The sequence below is a fragment of the Aquarana catesbeiana genome, linkage group LG06 (assembly GCF_042186555.1).
Source record: "Aquarana catesbeiana isolate 2022-GZ linkage group LG06, ASM4218655v1, whole genome shotgun sequence".
Taxonomy (NCBI): Eukaryota; Metazoa; Chordata; class Amphibia; order Anura; family Ranidae; genus Aquarana; species Aquarana catesbeiana.
In genome coordinates this window covers 357,272,167-357,292,053 of record NC_133329.1, presented here as the reverse complement: position 1 = coordinate 357,292,053, position 19,887 = coordinate 357,272,167, and the positions used below count along the sequence as shown (strand labels likewise).

The 19,887-nt window shown below is 45.8% G+C and overlaps 1 protein-coding gene across 2 annotated transcripts in view; it reads right to left on the bottom strand.

Moving 5' to 3' along the window:
* PLA2R1 (phospholipase A2 receptor 1) overlaps positions 1-19,887 on the bottom strand; it is a 172,537-nt gene that overhangs the window by 138,666 nt on the left and 13,984 nt on the right. For both annotated transcript variants that reach the window (XM_073634071.1, XM_073634072.1), the window contains exons 4-6: positions 17,636-17,800; positions 8,684-8,797; positions 2,784-2,927 (exon numbers count right to left, since the gene is read on the bottom strand). In XM_073634071.1, the coding sequence (XP_073490172.1) occupies positions 2,784-2,927; positions 8,684-8,797; positions 17,636-17,800 (423 nt within the window). The remainder of the gene's footprint in view (positions 1-2,783; positions 2,928-8,683; positions 8,798-17,635; positions 17,801-19,887) is intronic.

Sequence of the window (19,887 nt, the reverse complement as noted above, 5' to 3'; positions counted from 1 at the left end):
AGAAGATAAAAGGCATTTATTAAAATAATATCACAATATAAAATCATGAAGTGACTGTCACTTAAAGAGGAACTGCAGTCTGCTCACATAATTTGTAATAAAAACATATTTGCCATTCTGAAGCTTCCCTCCAACCACTTTGCATATTTTATTCTATATATACTGTGATTCTTTACTTGCCAAATATGCTGCAGATATCTCCCCCCACTGAGTCTGGCTGCAACCATTTTAACTATGGGCACTTCCTGGATTTACACAGACACACAGAGGCACACCTCCAGCTCTGCAGCTCTCATTGACCCTCTTATGACTCACCCCCCCTCCCTTCCTGGCAAACTCTCACAAGACTGAGAGAGAGAGCCCTGCAAGATGTCATAAGCCTAGGCTAATGACCAGACAAGAAACAGGAAGTGGGCTGTATAAGGTATTTACTGGCAGAAAGAAAATGTTTTACTATCCAAAGTTAATACAACAAGGGCAGAAGATTTAATAGATGGAAAGATGAAAAAATTACTGAAGGTCCGCTTTAAAAAGTGTATACAAACTGTTTGCACTCTCATCTCTGAATACTTCTGTATGCTCAAATGCTTTGAGTCTGAACTGCCGTCTTGAAGCACTACAGTCCCAGGAACAGTCCTCAGAATGTGACACTTCTAGAAGAGCCTGTCCCCCCCCCCCCCATTCCACATACTGGGGGTCTTGCCTCCAACCCCTAAATTACTAGAGGACACAGTAATAACATAAGGGCCAACGAGGGGAGCCATCGAGTACAGCAGGAAACAATCCTCCGACACACCAGTTGGTAAGTTGGATGTGAAGGTTCTGCCATAGGCTACAGTGGGGCCCACCAGAGAGGTAAGTATTCACAGGCTTCTATTGCTTTTTTTAACACTTGCTTACTGGGCACCTAAACCCCCCTCCTGCCCAGACCAATTTTCAGCTTTTAGCGCTGTCATTCTTTGAACGACAATTGCACAGTCATACCCATGAAATTTTTATCATTTTTTTTCCCCACAAATAGATCTTTCTTTTGGTGGTATTTGATCACCTCTGGGTTTTTTATTTTTTGTTAAAAAAATTAACAAAGACCGATTTTAAAAAAAAAAATTACAAAACCGTTTTATATTTTGTTAATAAATTTTGCAAACAGGTAATTTTTCTCCTTCATTGATGTACGCTGATGAGGCTACGCTGATGGGCACTGATAGGCTGCACTGATGGGCACTGATAGGCTGCACTGATGGGCACTGATGGGCACCGATAGGCTGCACTGATGGGCACTGATAAGGCAGCACTGATGGGCACTAATAGGCGGCACTGGTGGGCACTGATGAGGTGGCATTGGTGGCATCGACCCCTTACTCAGATCTGTGATGATCCAGCAGTGGACTGTTTCTGATGTCTTCACGTCCAGAGCAGATCTATGGGCATGATGACGTCAGGAACAGTCCAGCACACAAGACTGCTAGACCGCAGGGGTGGGGGTCAGGACCCACAGGGACTGGTCTTGTGCTAGAAGGATCAGAGGATTGGGTAAGTATATCTCCGCTCCCCTAGACAAAAACGAGCAGTTACCCTGTGCAATGCGGGCACAGTCCCACCGAATGGGAAAAAAACTGCCCGGACTTCAGTTTTGTGAGATGAGAAGACCGGTGCAGAGAAAGAACAGAGAGTATGGGCCAGTGTCAACACGCTTTTGTTCGCTTCTCTCTCTTTTTCTACCCTTCCCATACAAATCTATGGTTATGCAAAAGCAGAGAAGCTTCTGCCTCTAGCTGGGGCGTGTGCAAGAAGAAACAATATTATGAACATTTATTTCACCCCACCCAATCACTAGATGGTTCATTGCCAGTAATGTAGGTTAGAGAAGGAGATAAATATTCAGAGAAACCCTTCCAGAAGTGTCCTTTAGCTTCCCAGGCTTGTCCTTAAGAGGATGTGGTGTTTGACGATCCTCCAACCTCCCAAGCTTGCCTTAATGTGCTGCTAGATGGGTCTCTGTGTTAGAAATTCTGTATATAGCCCTACAGAACAGACATATAGTGCACAGTCCACATGGGCTTTGCTGCTTAACTGTAGACATGAAACAGGAACTTTAATAAAGAGAAAATATAGAGTTGTATCATAGATGCAGCTAAATACATATAAACACTGCTATCTACTGGTTGATGTAGTTGTTGCACAAAATACATGAACAATGCATTCCTACACTATGCCTCCTTGTCCTTGCTCCTAAATCCCTAACGCCCTGTACACACGATAGGATTTTCCGACGGAAAATGTGTGATAGGACCTTGTTGTCGGAAATTCCAACCGTGTGGGGGCTCCATCGCACATTTTCCATAGGAATTTCCAACACACAAAGTTTGAGAGCAGGCTATAAAATTTTCCGACAACAAAATCTGTTGTCGGAAATTCGGAACGTGTGTACACAAATCCGACGCACAAAATGCCATGCATGCTCAGAATAAATTAAGAGACAAAAGCTATTGGCTACTGCCCCATTTATAGTCCCGACGTACGCGTTTTACGTCACCGCGTTCAGAACGATCGGATTTTCCGATAACTTTGTGTGACCGTGTGTATGCAAGACAAGTTTGAGCCAACATCCGTCGGAAAAAATCCATGGATTTTGATGTCGGAATGTCCGATCAATGTCCGACCGTGTGTACGGGGCATAAGAGTGCAAATAGAGAAGTCAAAGGCAGGTCAACTGCACTTGCAATGAACTCAAAGCATTTCAGAAGCCCATAACACAAGCCCTAACTATGTCACCGACTCACCAAAGATGTCATGTTGTCTTGGAGTAAGAAACTTCTTACAGGCATATGGCAATCGGACTTCCCATGCTAAGCTGTACCAGGTGTTGTTTGATGTTGTGTCAAGGACTCCACATTGTTTCTGCCCGGTCGAATAGGGTTTAAAATCTGCACATTAAGTCATAGATCAAAATCAACCAAATCATGATAAATTCCATTATCCTTACTCAATAATGAGCAGCGGTTAGGCACAAATCCATAGACATGCAAATGATAGATGTCATATACACTATATTGTCAAAAGTATTGGGACACCTGCCTTTACATGCACATGACCTTTAATGACATCCCAGTCTTAGTCTGTAGGGTTCATTATTGTGTTGGCCCACCCTTTGTAGCTATTACAGCTTCAACTCTTCTGGTAAGGCTGGCTACAAGGTTTAGGAGTGTGTCTATGGGAATGTTTGACCATTCTTCCAGAAGCGCGTTTGTGAGGTCAGGCACAGGCCTGGTTTGCAGTCTCCACTCTAATTCACCCCAAAGGTGTTCTATAGGGTTGAGGTCAGGACTCTGTGCAGGCCAGTCAAGTTCCTCCACCCAAACCTGCTCAGCCATGTCTTTATGGACCTTGCTTTGTGCACTGGTCCAAATCATTTGGTGGAAGGTGGATTATGGTGTGGGGATGTTTTTCAGGGGTTGGGCTTGGCCCCTTAGTTCCAGTGAAGGGAACTTTTAAGGCATCAGCATACCAAGACGTTTTGGACAATTTCATGCTCCCAACTTAGTGGAAACAGTTTAGAATGGCCCCTTTCTGTTCAAACAAGACTGTGCACCAGTGCACAAAGCAAGGTCCATAAAGACCTGGATGAGCAAGTTTGGGGTGGAGGAATTTGACTGGCCTGTACAGACCCCTGACTTCAACCTGATAGAACACAACTTTGGGATGAATTAGAGCAGAGACTGTGAGCCAGGCCTTCTCATCCACATCAGTGCCTGACCTCACAAATGCGCTTCTGAAAGAATGGCCAAACATTCCCATAGACACACTCCTAAACATTGTGGACAGCCTTCTCAGAATAGTTGAAGCTGTTATAGCTGCAAAGGGTGGGCCAACTCAATATTGAACCATATGCCGCGTACACACGATCGAACTTTCTGGCATACTTGGTCCGGCAGACTTTCCGACGGACTTTGTCCGCCAGGTGCGCTGGACTTAAAAACGGACGGACTTGCCCACACACGACCGGACTTTCCGGCGGGCTAAGTCCGCCCGTCTTTCCGACGGACTTTTGCCGGAGTTACGGCGGACTTTCAGAATGAACGGACTTGCCCACACATTTTGAACATGACTCAGGTACGACGGGTCTAGAAAAGGAAGTCAATCTTGCCGCTTTTATCGGCGAGATTGACACCTTGCGAGCCCCGTCGCGGGTCATACCAGGCCCTTAGGTCTGGTATGGATTATAAAGGGAACCCTCTACGCTGAAAAAATGTCGTGGGGTCCCCCCTAGAATCCATACCAGACCCCGATCCGAGCACGCAGCCCGGACAGTCAGGAAAGGGGTTGGGGGCGAGTGAGCGCCCCCCCTCCGTAACTGTACCAGGCCGCATGCCCTCAACATGGGGGGTGGGTGCTTTGGGGGAGGGGGCGCCCTGCGGGGCCCCCCCACCCCAAAGCACCTTGTCCCCATGTTGATGAGGACAAGGGCCTCTTCCCGACAACCCTGGCCATTGGTTGTCGGGGTCTGCGGCGGGGGGCTTATCGGAATCCGGGAGCCCCCTATAATAAGACGGCCCCCAGATCCTGGCTCCCCACCCTATGCGGCCTGGTACGGTTCAGGAGGGGGGGTGCGCTCGCTCGTCCCCACCCCCTTTCCTGACCGGCCGGGCTGCGTGCTTGGATCGGGGTCTGGTATGGATTCCAGGGGGGACCCCACGCCGTTTTTTCGGTGTAGGGAGTTCCCTTTATAATCCATACCAGGCCTAAGGGCCTGGTATGCCCCGCGATTGCCGCAATAGGAAAATTTGTTTTTCCTATTGCAGCGAGCGCGAAATGCAATACCCTGCCCTTGCGTTGTATCTGGTCCGTTGGACCAGCATACAGACGAGCGGGCTTTCCGTCAGAAACTGAGTCCGACGGAAAGATTTAAAACATGTTTCAAATCTAGGTCCGGTGGACTTTTGGGAAAAGTCCGCCGGAGCCTACACACGGTCGGATTGTCCACTCGTGTGTAAGCGGCTTAAGACTGGGATACCATTAAAGTTCAGGTGCATGTAAAGGCAGGTGTCCCAATACTTTTGGTAATACAGTGTATATGTCATTATTTTACAAATGATACATCAGTCAACCATTAATTCACAATTGTGGTAAAAACATTCCCAATAATCTTTTACTGGGCAAATCACTTTTGGATTGGCATGTTCCTTTAAGTGAATGTAAGCCCTATCAACGAACTTCCCTTCTTTGCTCTATTTGCTTCTGCTTCTGAAAAAGTCCACTTTCCTAAAAAGCAATTAATATAGCAGGTAAAATGGTTACACAAACCATGTATTTAATTCAAAATAATTAAAAATGACCTTTCCATTGCAATGACCTTTCCAATCTGCAGCCCCTGTCATTTTCTAAACCTGCAGGCGTTCTGTACACAGAATGCCCCCAGAAATGTCAGTTTCTGCTTGTGTGATTGGCACACTGATTTTCTCCTGCACTCTCAACTCTCAATACTTCAGTATGTTCAAAATCTTTGAGTCTGAACTCTGTTGTCTTAAAGCACTACAGTTCCAGGAACAGTCCTCAGGCATATAAAAGAAAAATGAAAAATGTCTCTAAGCCTAGGTTCACATTGGAGCGATTTATCATGTGATTTGAGAGATCAAATTGCATGACAAATCGCAGCCTATTGGAGGCAATGACACTGTTCTATTCGGTGCGACACTGATTTTGCAGCGCCGCAACGATTTGCAGAAGTAGTTCCTGCACTACTTTTGCCGATTGAAGCCACTCAGATGTCTATCAAGTAGCACCTGAAATCGCGTTGACCTTGCTACTTTGAAATCGCGCTACTTCAAGTGAAGTAGCGCGATTTCAAAGTAGCATCAATGTGAACCAGGGCTAAAGAAGAGAAGCCTTAGGGTCCTTTTACACGGGACGGATCCATGATGATCCGCCTCGTGAACATCCGCTTGCTCAGCGGGGATCGCTCCGTGGATTCCCGCTGAGCAGGCAGATGACAGGTCCGTCGCTGCACACTGTGCAGCGACGGTTCTGTCAGAGTGCCGCTCTCCCCTATGGGGGATCGGATAATGATGGACCGTAGAGTCTGTCGTCACCCGATCCGATCCAAAAACGGATGGAAAAGTAGGTTTTTTCCTCCGTTACACTTTTTCGGATCGGAGCGGGTCGGATGTCAGCGGACATGTCACCGCTGACATCCGACGCTCCACAGAGGTCTATGGAGGGTCCGTTCAGGTCCGCCTAAAAAACTGACAGGCGGACCTGAACGGATAGTTCATGTGAAAGAGGCCTTAAAGTGATTGTAAAGTCTTTTTTTTTTTTTTTTTAATAACAAACATGTTAAACTTACCTGCTCTGTGTAGTAGTTTTGCACAGAGCAGCCCGGATCCTCCTCTTCTCGGATCCCTCTTCGCTGCTCCTGTCCCCTCCCTCCTGCTGAGTGCCCCCACAGCAAGCAGCTTGCTATGGGGGCACCTGAGCCGAGTCACAGCTCCCTGTGTCCATTCAGACACAGAGCTGTCATTTGGCCCCACCCCCTGTCTCCTGATTGGCTAACTGACTTTGATTGACAGCTATGGAGCCACTGCTGTGTCTCAGCCAATCACGAGGATTTATTTAAATTCAAAATAATAGGGAAAACATTTGTATATACAGTGGGGACGGAAAGTATTCAGACCCCCTTAAATGTTTCACTCTTTGTTATATTGCAGCCATCATTTAATTTCATTTTTTCCCTCATTAATGTACACACAGCACCCCATATTGACAGAAAAACACAGAATTGTTGACATTTTTGCAGATTTATTAAAAAAGAAAAACTGAAATATCACATGGTCCTAAGTATTCAGACCCTTTGCTCAGTATTTAGTAGAAACACCCTTTTGATCTAATACATCCATGAGTCTTTTTGGGGAAGATCCAACAAGTTTTTCACACCTGGATTTGGGGATCCTCTGCTATTCCGCCTTGCTGATCCTCTCCAGTTCTGTCAGGTTGGATAGTAAACGTTGGTGGACAGCCATTTTTAGGTCTCTCCAGAGATGTTCAATTGGGTTTAAGTCAGGGCTCTGGCTGGGCCATTCAAGAACACTCACGGAGTTGTTGTGAAGCCACTCCTTCGTTATTTTAGCTGTGTGCTTAGGGTCATTGTCTTGTTGGAAGGTAAACCTTCGGCCCAGTCTGAGGTCCTGAGCACTCTGGAGAAGGTTTTCGTCCAGGATATCCCTGTACTTGGCCGCATTCATCTTTCCCTCGATTGCAACTAGTTGTTCTGTCCCTGCAGCTGAAAAACACCCCCACAGCATGATGCTGCCACCACCATGCTTCACTGTTGGGACTGTATTGGACAGGTGATGAGCAGTGCCTGGATTTCTCCACACATACCGCTTAGAATTAAGGCCAAAAAGTTCTATCTTGGTCTCATCAGACCAGAGAATATTATTTCTCACCATCTTGGAGTCCTTCAGGTGTTTTTTAGCAAACTCCATGCAGGCTTTCATGTGTCTTGCACTGAGGAGAGGCTTCCGTCGGGCCACTCTGCCATAAAGCCCAGACTGGTGGAGGCCTGCAGTGATGGTTGACTTTCTACAATTTTCTCCTATCTCCCGAATGTATCTCTGGAGCTCAGCCACAGTGATCTTTGGGTTCTTCTTTGCCTCTCTCACCAAGGCTCTTCTCCCCGATAGCTCAGTTTGGTCCAATCAGTATAATGAAACACAGCTGGACTCAAATGAAGGTGTAGAACCATCTCAAGGATGATCAGAAGAAATGGACAGCACCTGAGTTAAATATATGAGTGTCACAGCAAAGGGTCTGAATACTTAGGACCATGTGATATTTCAGTTTTTTTAATAAATCTGCAAAAATGTCAACAATTCTGTGTTTTTCTGCCAATATGGGGTGCTGTGTGTACATTAATGAGGAAAAAAATGAACTTAAATGATTTTAGCAAATGGCTGCAATATAACAAAGAGTGAAAAATTTAAGGGGGTCTGAATAATTTGCGTCCCCACTGTACATATAAAAACAATTATAAACACTTATTTTCCCCTTTTTAAAAGTGATCACATTCCCTCTGTTCTCAGCTGCATAAGAGCTGAGGGAGAAGAAACAGCAGCCCACCAATCTTACATGTGAATGGATGTATAGGGAGGGGGGTTGTTAGGACAAGTTTGATTATTGGGGGAGAGCAGGTTGAGTTCCCAGCATAGGTAGAGAACTGACCACAGTGTTCTCTCATGCTTAGTGTGGTCAGTTTTTAATAGGAAAGCAGAGGGACTGGCAGGAGCTCCAGGGATTTCATATAAAGGAAGCAATACAAAGAGAGCAGGTCATTTTCTCATACAAGTATATGGTACAGCAGGCACATATCATACAATATAAAATGTTGGGGTGACATACTTTCATGTGTTTTGTATACTGTATATATACAGTATATCAGTCACACAAGGCTATGGCTTGGTCATCTAGATTAAATGGATATATGATCCTCCACACAAGACTACACGATACCACATAGGGCCTCAGGAATGCTTGGTCTGCACACGCATTTCCTCCATAACAAGCTAAATAAACATTTATTCTTGCATAACTTTGTGCAAAGATTTCTAACTTGTCTGATGTTGCATAACAAACAATGTACCAAAAGATTTTGAAATACTGTAAGGATAGAAAAATATAGATACAGTACTTGATCTCCAGTTGACAAAAGCAAGGGGGGAGCCATCCGACCACTGCCACCCAGAAGTGGTATCCAGCTGATTGAGCCCAGTCCATAACATAATTCCAGGATAAGCCAGTCTCTCTGCATTGGGTGAGATAAACAGTAACAGGTCACCCTGAAACATTCTCAGTCTGTTGCCTTTATTTCAATAAATGCAATACCAAATCCTCCCAAAAAAGTAGATGTATGGTAACTGAAGCAGAATGGCTGTCAGAATTGTTACTTCCAGGCAAACATGCAAACAACTTAACCACTTGCCTACCGGGCACTTTTACCCCCTTCCTGCCCAGGCCAATTTTCAGCTTTCAGCGCTGTCGCATTTTGAATGACAATTGCACGGTCATGTAACACTGTACCCAAACAGAATTTTTTAGCATTTTTTTCACACAAGTAGAGCTTTCTTTTGGTGGTATTTAATCACCATTGTGTTTTTTGCTTTTTGCAAAATAAACAAATGAAGACCAAAAATTGTGAAATTGTGAAATTGTGTTTTCATAGTGTTTGTTATAACATTTTGGAAACGGGTAATTTTTCTCCCTCATTTTTATGCACTGATGAGGCGGCACTGATAGGCACTGATATGCGCTGATGAGGCTGCACTGATAGGCGGCACTGTTGGACACTGATAGGTGGCACTGATGGGTGGCACTGATAGGCAGCACTGTTGGTACTGATGGAACTGATAGGTGGCACTGATAGACAGCACTGACGGGCACTGGTAGGCAGCACTGATAGGTAACACTGATGAGGAAGCACTGATGTGCACTGATTGATAGGCAGCACTGATGGTAATGATAGGTGGCACTGATGGGCAGCACTGATAGGTAACACTTTTGAGGAGGCACTGATGGGCACTGATTGACAACACTGGGCACAGGTTAGCAGCACTGGTGGGCACAGATAGGGAGCACTGGTGGGCACACAATGACAGCACCGTTGGACACAGGTTGGCAGCACCGGTGGACACAGGTTGGCAGCACTGGTGGGCATTGTTTGTACTGCACTGATAATCTGGACACTGATAATGAGTGCTCTGATTATCAGTGTGCATGTCCCTTTTAGAGAAGCCAGTTATCAGCTCTCTTCTCCAATCCTCATGCTGTCAGCATGAGGAAAGGAGTGCCAATCACCTGTTTCTATTTACATCCGTGATCAGCTGTGATTGGACACAGCTGATCACTTGGTAAAGAGCCGCTGATTGCTTCTTTACCTCAATATGTGATCAGTAGTGTCCTCTGGAGACTGTGATCACAGAGCGCACTGCCTGCGCCCAGCAGCGGGCATGCGGCGGGTGCAATCAGGGGAAGCTGTCATATGACGGCCTCCCAGAACTAGCCATCCGCGCTATAGCTGTCATTCGGCTATAGCACGGTCGGCAAGTGGTTAAAGTGTCACTAAACCCACATCATAAAAACAATCAATAAATGGTGTATTCCATGCTGTTCATACTCACTCAGTCACTATAAGATTTGTTTTCTGTAATCTGCAAAAAACCTGGTTGATTCTGCTGTTCTCTGTTCTTCTGTCCATGTCCCCAATGCAGTTGGGGATTTCGCAGAGCAGTAGTGGCAGCTCTGCACATGCTCAGTTTTCAGTGAGTTTCTATGCCAAGCATTTCCTCCCTATCACATCTGAGCAGCCCATGTTACTATAGAGTCACACATGTGGGCGTATACACAGTGATAAATGACAGCCCACTCCTTCCCTCACTCCTCCATGCCCACTAACCAGAAAAATACAATGAGGGTGGGATATTACATGTAGCTTGATTGAGGCTTCACCTCCCCGTTATTCTAAGACACAGGCTGGAGGGGCGTGACACAACCTGTGACTGGCATAAATACGCCCACACCATGTTATTGCAAAAAATAATAACGATTTGATTTCAAATATTTCAAATATATATTTGTATGACAACTGAATACAGATTATTGATATTAAATCAATTATTTTGTATGCTGTATCCCAAAGGCTGATTTTTTTTTTTTAATTTCTTAACATGTGACCAGCAGCAGAGGACTAGGAGCTCCTCCTGCTTATGTTTCCCTACAGACAGGCTGGTAAAGATCTGGGTCATGTGACAGCTGTATAGCAACTAGGAAAAGGGTACTTAGATTTTTTTGTTCCTATTAAAATGAACAGGGTGTGTTTAGTATCACTTTAAAGTGATTGTAAAGCTTTTTTTTTTTTTTTTTTTTTTTTAATTTAAAATAACAAACGTCATACTTACCTCCACTGTGCAGCTCGTTTTGCACAGTGTGGCCCTGATCATCGTCTTCTGGGGTCCCCCGGCTCCTCCCCACATCAGATAACCCCCTAGGAGAAGCGCTTTTCCGGAGGTTACCTTGCGTCCATACACACGAATGCCGGACTCTGCCCCACCCCCCTGGTGCTCACGTCATTGGATTTAATTGACAGCAGCGGGAGCCAATGGCTGCGCTGCTATCAATCTATCCAATCAAGAGCCGGGACCCCGCACAGGGAGGAACAGCGCTTCTCCGTCGAGGGAAATATGGGGGTCAGGTAAGTAAAACGGGGGGGCTGAGGGGCCGGTCACTGGCAGAAGTTTTTTCACCTTAATGCATAGGATGCATTAAGGTGAAAAAACACAAAGGTTTACAACCCCTTTAACAGTGGGTGCAAATCCATGGACAATGGGTTTGCCATTGGGTCCATTTTCCATTGCCCCATTGTCCAAACACACAGTGCTAGACATAGTTCTGGACTCACATGTATTTTAAGCTAATAAATATTATGGTGGTTGTAACTGTTACAAGATAGTACTTTTACTTTTTTGTAATTTTTTCCTATAATGTGTTACATTTTGCGAAGTGTACCTGAAAGTGCATATGATTTTCCTGCGGAACCATTAAAATTCCAGTCTTTTTTTGTCACTGTCTGTGTCCCTGCTGGGAAGATTTACCCTTTCTTTTTGCCCTGACGATCTCCCCTAAGCCCTTTGCAGGCATAACCTTCTTAATGTAGTCTATATGCTTGCTTCAGGGTTTGATGCATTTCATTGTTTAGAGTAGGCTTCTCAATAGTATCCTTCAGGGGGAATTTGTGACAGAGTGGCAACATAAGGGCATGTTCACATGTGTGGCAGGGACTGCCACTCCTCTGAAAAGCAATCCACACTCAGATCGCTTTTCAGAGGCGCCTGCTATAATTCTATGGACCCTGCATGAGTGCAATGCAACAGCATGCATTGCAAGTGGTTGCAGAGCTGCCTTATTCAGCTGAATAGGCTGCGATTGGCAGGTGGTATTCCTGCTGCAGCAGTGAGGCAAAGCATCATGACTGTGGCATGTGCACAACCCTGGTTGTTGCCTCCACAGCTAAAGGGGGGTGTGTCGGGGGGGGGGGGGGGGGGCGGTAAAACCGTCATTGGATTTGATTGACAGCAGCGGGAGCCAATGGCTGCACCGCCCAACTGCTAATGTGAATGAGCCCTAAAATCATTTAGGAGACAGGGACAGAGCACTATCACCCTATAACAGGATAGCATGTGGACAGGTGCAGTTAGCTTGCCTGCCACCAGATGGCTCTGTTGCCAATATGGCATAGTAAAGGGGAAGATCATAAGCAGGTGTTAGCTTCTCTTTCAGAGAAACCCCTCCTGTAGTGATGTAATGGGTCAAGATAGTGTCGGTGGAGCCCAGGTCTTTTACGGCATGAGAACAGGACAGCCCAGATCTTCAAAATGTAATCCTACACTGAGCTCACATGCAGAGCTGAATTCCCAAGAGAAGTGATACAAATCTGGGGAGAACTAACTGGAGTCACCTTTTCTACCCCTGACCTTTTACTGCAGGTCCTGTAGCTTGGTGCATATGGCCTTGGGAGCCTGGCAGTGCCGGATTTATAAAGGAACAAAAGGGGCAACTGCCCCGGTCCCCCCAACAAAAGTGGGGTCCCCTTCTATACAAAAATAATATAAAACCATATAAAAATGTACATAAAATAACAATAAAATCAATTAATAAATATATAATAAAAAATATAATTTATTTTATTAAATGTATATTGGGAAGTAATATTTTGCCTGCCATCCCCTGTAAAAGGTTTTAGGGTCAGTTCACACCACATGCAGCTCAGTGCATTTTTTTCTGCATCAAAAACACATGGAAAGTAGGTTATATGGTTTACAATGGCATAGTTCACATCAGTGCTGTCAGTTCCAGGGCTTTCCAGTTCCAGAAAAAAAAGTAGAATATGCTGCATTTTTCCTGCACTGGACTGTACTGGAACGTGGTAAAACGCATCCAAAACACACTGGAATGCACTGGAAAGCATCAAAACACACCGGACCGCAGCACAGTGAAAAAAAAAAAAAAAAACAGTAAAAAAGAAGAAAAAAAGCATCTGGAATGCATCCAGAAACACATTAAAAATGCACCGGAACGTGCCAAAAACACGTTAAAAACACACATGCAGAAACACATCCGGGAACAGATCAGGAGTGCGTTTTCGTGGTGTGAACTAGGCCTTACTCTAGACTGGTATAGTGTATCATTTTTAAAAACGAACTTTGGCAGCTCAAGGGATATAGACATAAAGCTCTTACAGGGGGCCTATGACTGTGTGTGTATGTGTGCATGTGTGATCTTAGAATGACGTTGTGTCATGCATTTTGAAAATGTGTGAGTGTCATTGAAAAGGTAAACCAACTCTGTGAATGAGGGCCCCCCCAAACCTGAAGGGCCCCCCAATGTGAGTGGCTACAGAAACCTGGTAATACCTAACATCAGGGATCATGTTCAGCTGGGCAAAGCCACAAAAGGGATATTGTAAGGCCAGGCATAGATGGTTCCTGCTAAATCGGCTAAGATTTGAACCATGTATGGGCAGGTTGAACGTACCAAGCTGACCGATCAATCAACTTGGGTACAACCAGCCTGCCAGGTTTTACATACGGTTATTGCTAGCGGCTGGTAAAGTTGCTAGCAATAATCATTGTCTTTGGGCTTCCCCCACCCCCCTGCAGAGAGAACACGAGCACGGCGGGAGAAAATCCCCTCTCAACACTGACTGTGCTGATGGGGGAATTGGGGTTGCAGGAAAGAAATCCATTCTGTGTATGACCTGCTTAAGTGGCAGTATACTAATAGAAGGACCGTGTCAACCACCGACCCTCATCTGCAGGTCCTGTGGCACGGTGGTGAATAGCCTAAGGTATATACACATTCAGTTTACATTTTTGACATGCTCGCCTCCACTTCTAGCTGAATATAACACCCTTACTTTTGATTGATTTTAGATCAATAAATTACTTTTCATTACAAGTTGAACTGAGTTTTACTTCTAAAGTGTCCCCATAATATCTAAGTAAGCTTCGACTGGCTTGTCTAAAAACCTTTGCAAGGAACCTTGTCAAAATGTCTCTTCAATCATGAAAGAGAACACAAGGTAACAATGAACCTATACTTGTGGTTTGAAGCCCCATATCCGTTACTTTATCTGTGTCACACATAATTAGAGTCTCTAGTTGGCCCTCCAGTTGCAAAGCACAAAATGCCTAAACATAGTTGCCAACATTGTATAAAAATGTATAGGGACACTTTTTTGGCTGTAGGCAGAGTCCTATTATAATGAGGGGGCGGGGCATACATTTGTAGGCGTGGCATAGCAAAAAAAACAGAAAATGTGGTGCGCACAGCGCCAAACAGCGGGCGTGGTTTACATAAATAGTGGGCGTGGCCTATATGGGCGTGGTTCAAATGGGGGTGTGGTTAGAGTCTGAGATGAATGAGATAGAGGAAAGAATCAAAGAAGGAGGGAAGGAGAGAGAAGGAAGGAAACAGGGATGGAGGGACAGCAGGCCCAGATTCTACACCACACTAGAAATGTGTATTCCAGAGTTTAACAAATCGGCAGATAAAGATACTGCAAACACCTGGTGTTAGCACTTCAATCAACAAAGCACCATGGTTGTTGTGGTGTCAGGGTGATTGAAGTGCATTATTACTATTATTACACTGTAATATAGAATTAAATCATTCAACTCACCATAATCCAGAATCAGTGGGACCCCTGAGCGTGTCACCTGCCACGTCGCCTACCACCAGATGCCATCAGGTGCCCCCAGCAGAGTCCGTCCTTGCATCAGGTGTCCCCAGCAAAGCCCCTCCTTACAAGCTAATGTCCCCAGCAGAGCCCCTCCTTACATCAGGTGTCCCCAGTGGAGCCCCTCCTGACATCTATTGTCCCCAGTGGAGCCCCTCCTTACATCCAGTGTCCCCAGCGGAGCCCCTCCTTACATTTATCAGGTATCCCAGAGCAGCGGTGTCTCCGCCGCCATTACAGAAGAGAGGCCAAGAGGGAACAAAATAGAGGTGGAGCCAGCCACATAGTTACAATAGAAATTGAGCTGCGGCACTGCCCATCCCCCGCCCCTTTCCATAACAGGTCACAGAGACTGGCAGCGGGGCGGAGCGGGGCGGGGGTAGGCGGCGCCACAGCTCAGTTTCTATTGTAGACACCCGGCCAGCCTACTTCTTCTGGTCTTCTTTAAAATGGCGGCCGGCGGAGGCATTGTCTCCGCCAGCCGCGGGCCTCTAGCGGCCGGTGGCGTGAACCTCGGTGGCGAAAAACCTGGAAAAAAACTATTTCCCTGGACATTTCCCGGGAAACGATAAAATCGGGAAAAGGGGCTAAATCCCGGGAATTTCCCAGGAAATTCGGAACAGTTGGCAAGTATGCCTAAACCTCTCCAAACACAAGAGGTCAGCTAGATTAATAGCATTAGTTCAATTTCTGAACTGAAAAGACACCTAGCATTTTTACAAAAACCTGCAAACCTGCTCTGAACATATGTTTAAGCTTTAGGATAGGTATTTAAAGCCAAATTTTATTTTAGTTTTGGATGGAGTATGAAAGGGGTAGAACCTGTGTCTGGTGAATATCTGTGTACCCATAGGCAGGGCAGCCATCAGAAATTGTGGGGCCCTTACACAGCTTTAGGCCTGGGCCTCGCTGAGCCTGACCACCAACATACCCCAGAGTCCCGCCCACTGGCCGCCCCACAGAATCTGCCCACTAGCCATCCCACCAAGTCCTTCAGTGCCTCAGTCCCACTCACACCTGTATGCTCTCAGCCCCCTCACACCTGTACGCTCTCAGCCCCCTCTCACACCTGTACGCTCTCAGCCCCCCTCACACCTGTATGCTCTCAGCCCCCTCACACCTGTACGCTCTCAGCCCCTCAGAGAAATGTACACACACAGGCATGTGTCCCACAATGGCCCTTTCACATGTTCTGCAGTGAGCTCCCTTCCTACTGTATTGGGCCCCCCCAGGGTGGCAGAAAACAAGAGATATATGTCACCAGCATACCAAGAAAATATAAGGGTCCAAAGCAGTGGGAGAACTATCAGGGTTGCAAAGGTTGTGTTGCCACCAGGCCCTGGTGTTCTGCCACTGTGGGGTTCCCCAGCCTCCTCTTGCTGTCCTGCCCATGCTATTGACAGCGCTGGTCTGGCATCTCTTGGAATTTACAGGCTGGTTCTTCTGTCCTAAGGACGGGAGAAATCAGTCTGTTTTTTCAGTAACTGAGAGTCCTGGTGGAGTCCTTCCTGCAACTCGCTCTTCTCCCTGCCAATGAGGATGCAGGGGAAGGAGTAGATCGGGCGGCTGTGGTTGTGTGAGCGCTGCAGTGTCAGCGAGCAGAGGGAGAGGGGGGGAATCACCCGCAGGAGCTGACTGGGGACGCTCCCCCTCTTAGACATTGCTTTTTTGTAAAAAAAAATGTTTTTTTTTTAAATTGGGGGCATATGGTGGGGCTCAGCATAATGTTGGGGGGTCAGGCCCCCCCCCCCGGGCCCCCCCTAGTGACGCCATTGTACACAGACACACACACACACAGCCCCCCCCTGCACAACAGCCCTTACTTGTAAGGTGGTCCTAGTCCCAGCCCTTGTTTCCACATGTAGATGGGTGCACATGCAGGAAATGGCCAGAGGTGGCAGCAAAGAGCCCGATGTCAGCTTAATGACAGAGCAGGATCCTACTGACTCACACATATACAGGAGCATCCACAGAGCTCCTCTGCACCTGCCCCGCCTTCTCACATCCCTGCCAGTCCAGACGCTGGGGCACCTTACAAGTGTATGGGCTGTACCCCCCTGATGGCAGCCCTGCCCGTAGGGGAGATTTACCTCCTCTATTTTTCTGGTGACCATTGTTTCCAGGACTGAAAGTGAGAATAAAGTATAACTAAAGACTTTTTTTTTTTTTTAGATAGAGTGGAGAGGGATTAGAACAATTATCAGGTTTCCAATGCTTTGTGGCCCCATTATCTATCTTGTTTACCGTTATCATCAAAGTGAAACATAAAAGAAAATTCCAAATTTTGGGTCGTCCCTCAAACAGTAATAGAGGGGAAAACTTCCCATGAGGACACTAGTTCTGGAGACCCTGATGACAACCAGGGATTTCTCACTTTGGATGGATTTCCTCTCCTTTCCTGTTCTGGCCTTGGGACAGGAAGTGTAGGGTAATCTCTGAAATGTGACACAAATGGCAAAAGAACAGCTGTCAGGGGTTATAACCCTTCCTTACTCTATCCAAAGTGAAAAGAAATATTGCCTTTCATTCTACTTTCAATCTAAAATTTTGAGTCATAGCCATAAACAGGGTGAGAGGATAAATCTTCCAATAAGGACATTTGTTCTGAAGACAAGTAGCTAAGAGATGATTTTCTTTGGAGAGATCTCTTAGTTCCTGTTGAGTCTTGAAGGAAACTCTTCCTAACTGGAAAAAGAAACCAAAAAAACTTGACCAAGGGTTTACCACTTTGGGCTTTACACTTTGATCTGAAACAAAGAAAATATGATGTTCTGCAAGCTTTCCGCAATACTGTATTAGCCAGATTTCTGTTCTCTTTTAATGTGTGTATAATGAGAGGATTTGTCTACTTACTGGAAATATACTCATGTTCAGCAAGATTTGTGATGCTTAGCAGATCTCCACCTTGAGCTTGACAAGAGTCTCGGGCTTGATTCCAGGAGAGAGAAGACTCGAGATTGAATTGGTAGCAGGAATGTGTGACATTGTTTTCCTCCCATAACAAACCACAGCCATCGCCTAGAACAAAAATAAAAATATCTGTTTTAGATTAAAGAAATATGTACTTCATCCCTGTTGGTTAGGATTCCTGCTGTTCAGATATACACTATATTACCAAAAGTATTGGGGCACCTGCCTTTACACGCACATGAACTTTAATGGCATCCCAGTCTTAGTCTGTTGGGTTCAATATTGAGTTGGCCCACCCTTTGCAGCTATAACAGCTTCATCTCTTCTGGGAAGGCTGTCCACAAGGTTTAGGAGTGTGTCTATGGGAATGTTTGACCATTCTTCCAGAAGCGGATTTGTGAGGTCGGGCACAGGACTCTGTGCAAGCCAGTCAAGTTCCTCCACCCCAAACTCGCTCATTATTATTATTAATATACAGGATTTATATAGCGCCAACAGTTTGCGCAGCGCTTAACAAAATAAAGGCAGACATTATAGTTACATTACGATTTGGTACAAGAGGAATCAGAGGGCGCTGCTCATTAGAGCTTACAATCTAAAAAGGGAGGGTCAATTCATACAAAAGGTAATAGCTGTGGGGGGATGAGCTGATAGAGGAAGTAAAACAGTGTATTAGTTAGAAGCAGGATAGGCGTCTTTAAAGAAAAGAGTTTTCAGGAACCGTCTAAAGATGGATAGATTAGGGGACAGTCAGACAGATTGGGCTAGGTAGTTCCAAAGGATGGGAGAAGCACTGGAGAAATCCTGGAGGTGAGCATGGGAGGAAAAGGGAGCTAGAGAGCAGGAGGTCTTGGGAGAACAGAAGAGAGTGGCTTGGTTGGTATTTTGGGACTAGGTTAGTGATGTAGCTGGGGGGCAGAGTTATGGATGGCTTTGTATTATTGTTAGTACTTTGAATTTTATTCGTTGGGTGAGTGGAAGCCAGTGGAAGCCAGTGGAGAGATTGGCAGAGAGGGGTGGAGGACTCTGAATGGTTGGTAAGGTGGATGAGTCTTGCAGCGACATTCATTATGGACTGAAAGGGGGATAGTCTATGTAAAGGTAATCCAATGAGGAGGGAGTTGCAGTAGTCGAGGCGAGAGATAACCGGGGAGTGAATTAGAAGCTTTGTGGTGTCATTTGTTAAAAAGGGGCGTATTCTGGAAATGTTGCGGAGGCTAAGGCGGCATGATTTGGACAGGGATTGGAAGTGGGCCTGAAAGGACAGTTCAGAGGTTTAAGGTTACCTCTAGCAACCTGGCATGTGGGGATGGACTGATAGGTGTGATCTTGACAGAGAAGTCAGGGGAAGGGGCATGTGGGGGAGGAAATATTAAGAGCTCAGTTTTTAGATGGATTCAGTTTGAGGAAGTGGTTTGACATCCAGGCTGATATGTCTGTTAGTAAATCAGTGATGCGTGAGGAGACTGATGGGGTGAGCTGAGGGGCAGAGAGATAGAGTTGTGTGTCATCAGCACATAAACGGTAGTGGAAGCCATGGGAGGTTATAAGCTGACCCAGGGAGTACGTGTAGATCGAGAATAGTAGAGGTCCAAGGACAGAACCTTAGGGAACCCCAACAATAAGGGAAGTTGGAAAGAAGGAAGTGAAGTTGTAAGTGACACTGAAGGTGCGATGAGAAAGGTAAAATTTGAAGTTTTGAACCAACGGACAGTGCAGCCATGGAGACCAAGCAAACTAAGTTTTTTGAGGAGGAGGGGCGGTCACAGGCAGAGGAAAGGTCCAAGAGTAAGAGTACAGAATAATGACCATTGGTTTTGGCTGTTAGTAAGTCGTTTGTGAGTTTTAGGAGGGCCGTTTCTGTGGAGTGCTGTGGGTGAAATCCAGACTGAAGGGTATCAAAAGGTTATACTCAATGAGGTGGTCGATCATTCGGTTGTAGACTAAACGTTCAAGGAGTTTGGAGGCAAAAGGGTGTAAAGAAATGGTGGGGTCTAGTGAGGCCTTTTTTGATATGGGAGTGACTAGCGCATGTTTTAGAGGGTCGGGGAAGATGCCAGTAGAGAGTGAGAGGTTGAGCCAGATGTTGACTGTAGTATTTGAGAAGGAACAGGGTCCAGGGGGCAGTAGATTAGGTGGGCTTTAAAAAAAAGTTTAGTGACTTCCTCTATAGTAGCTGGGTTAAAAGAAGGAAG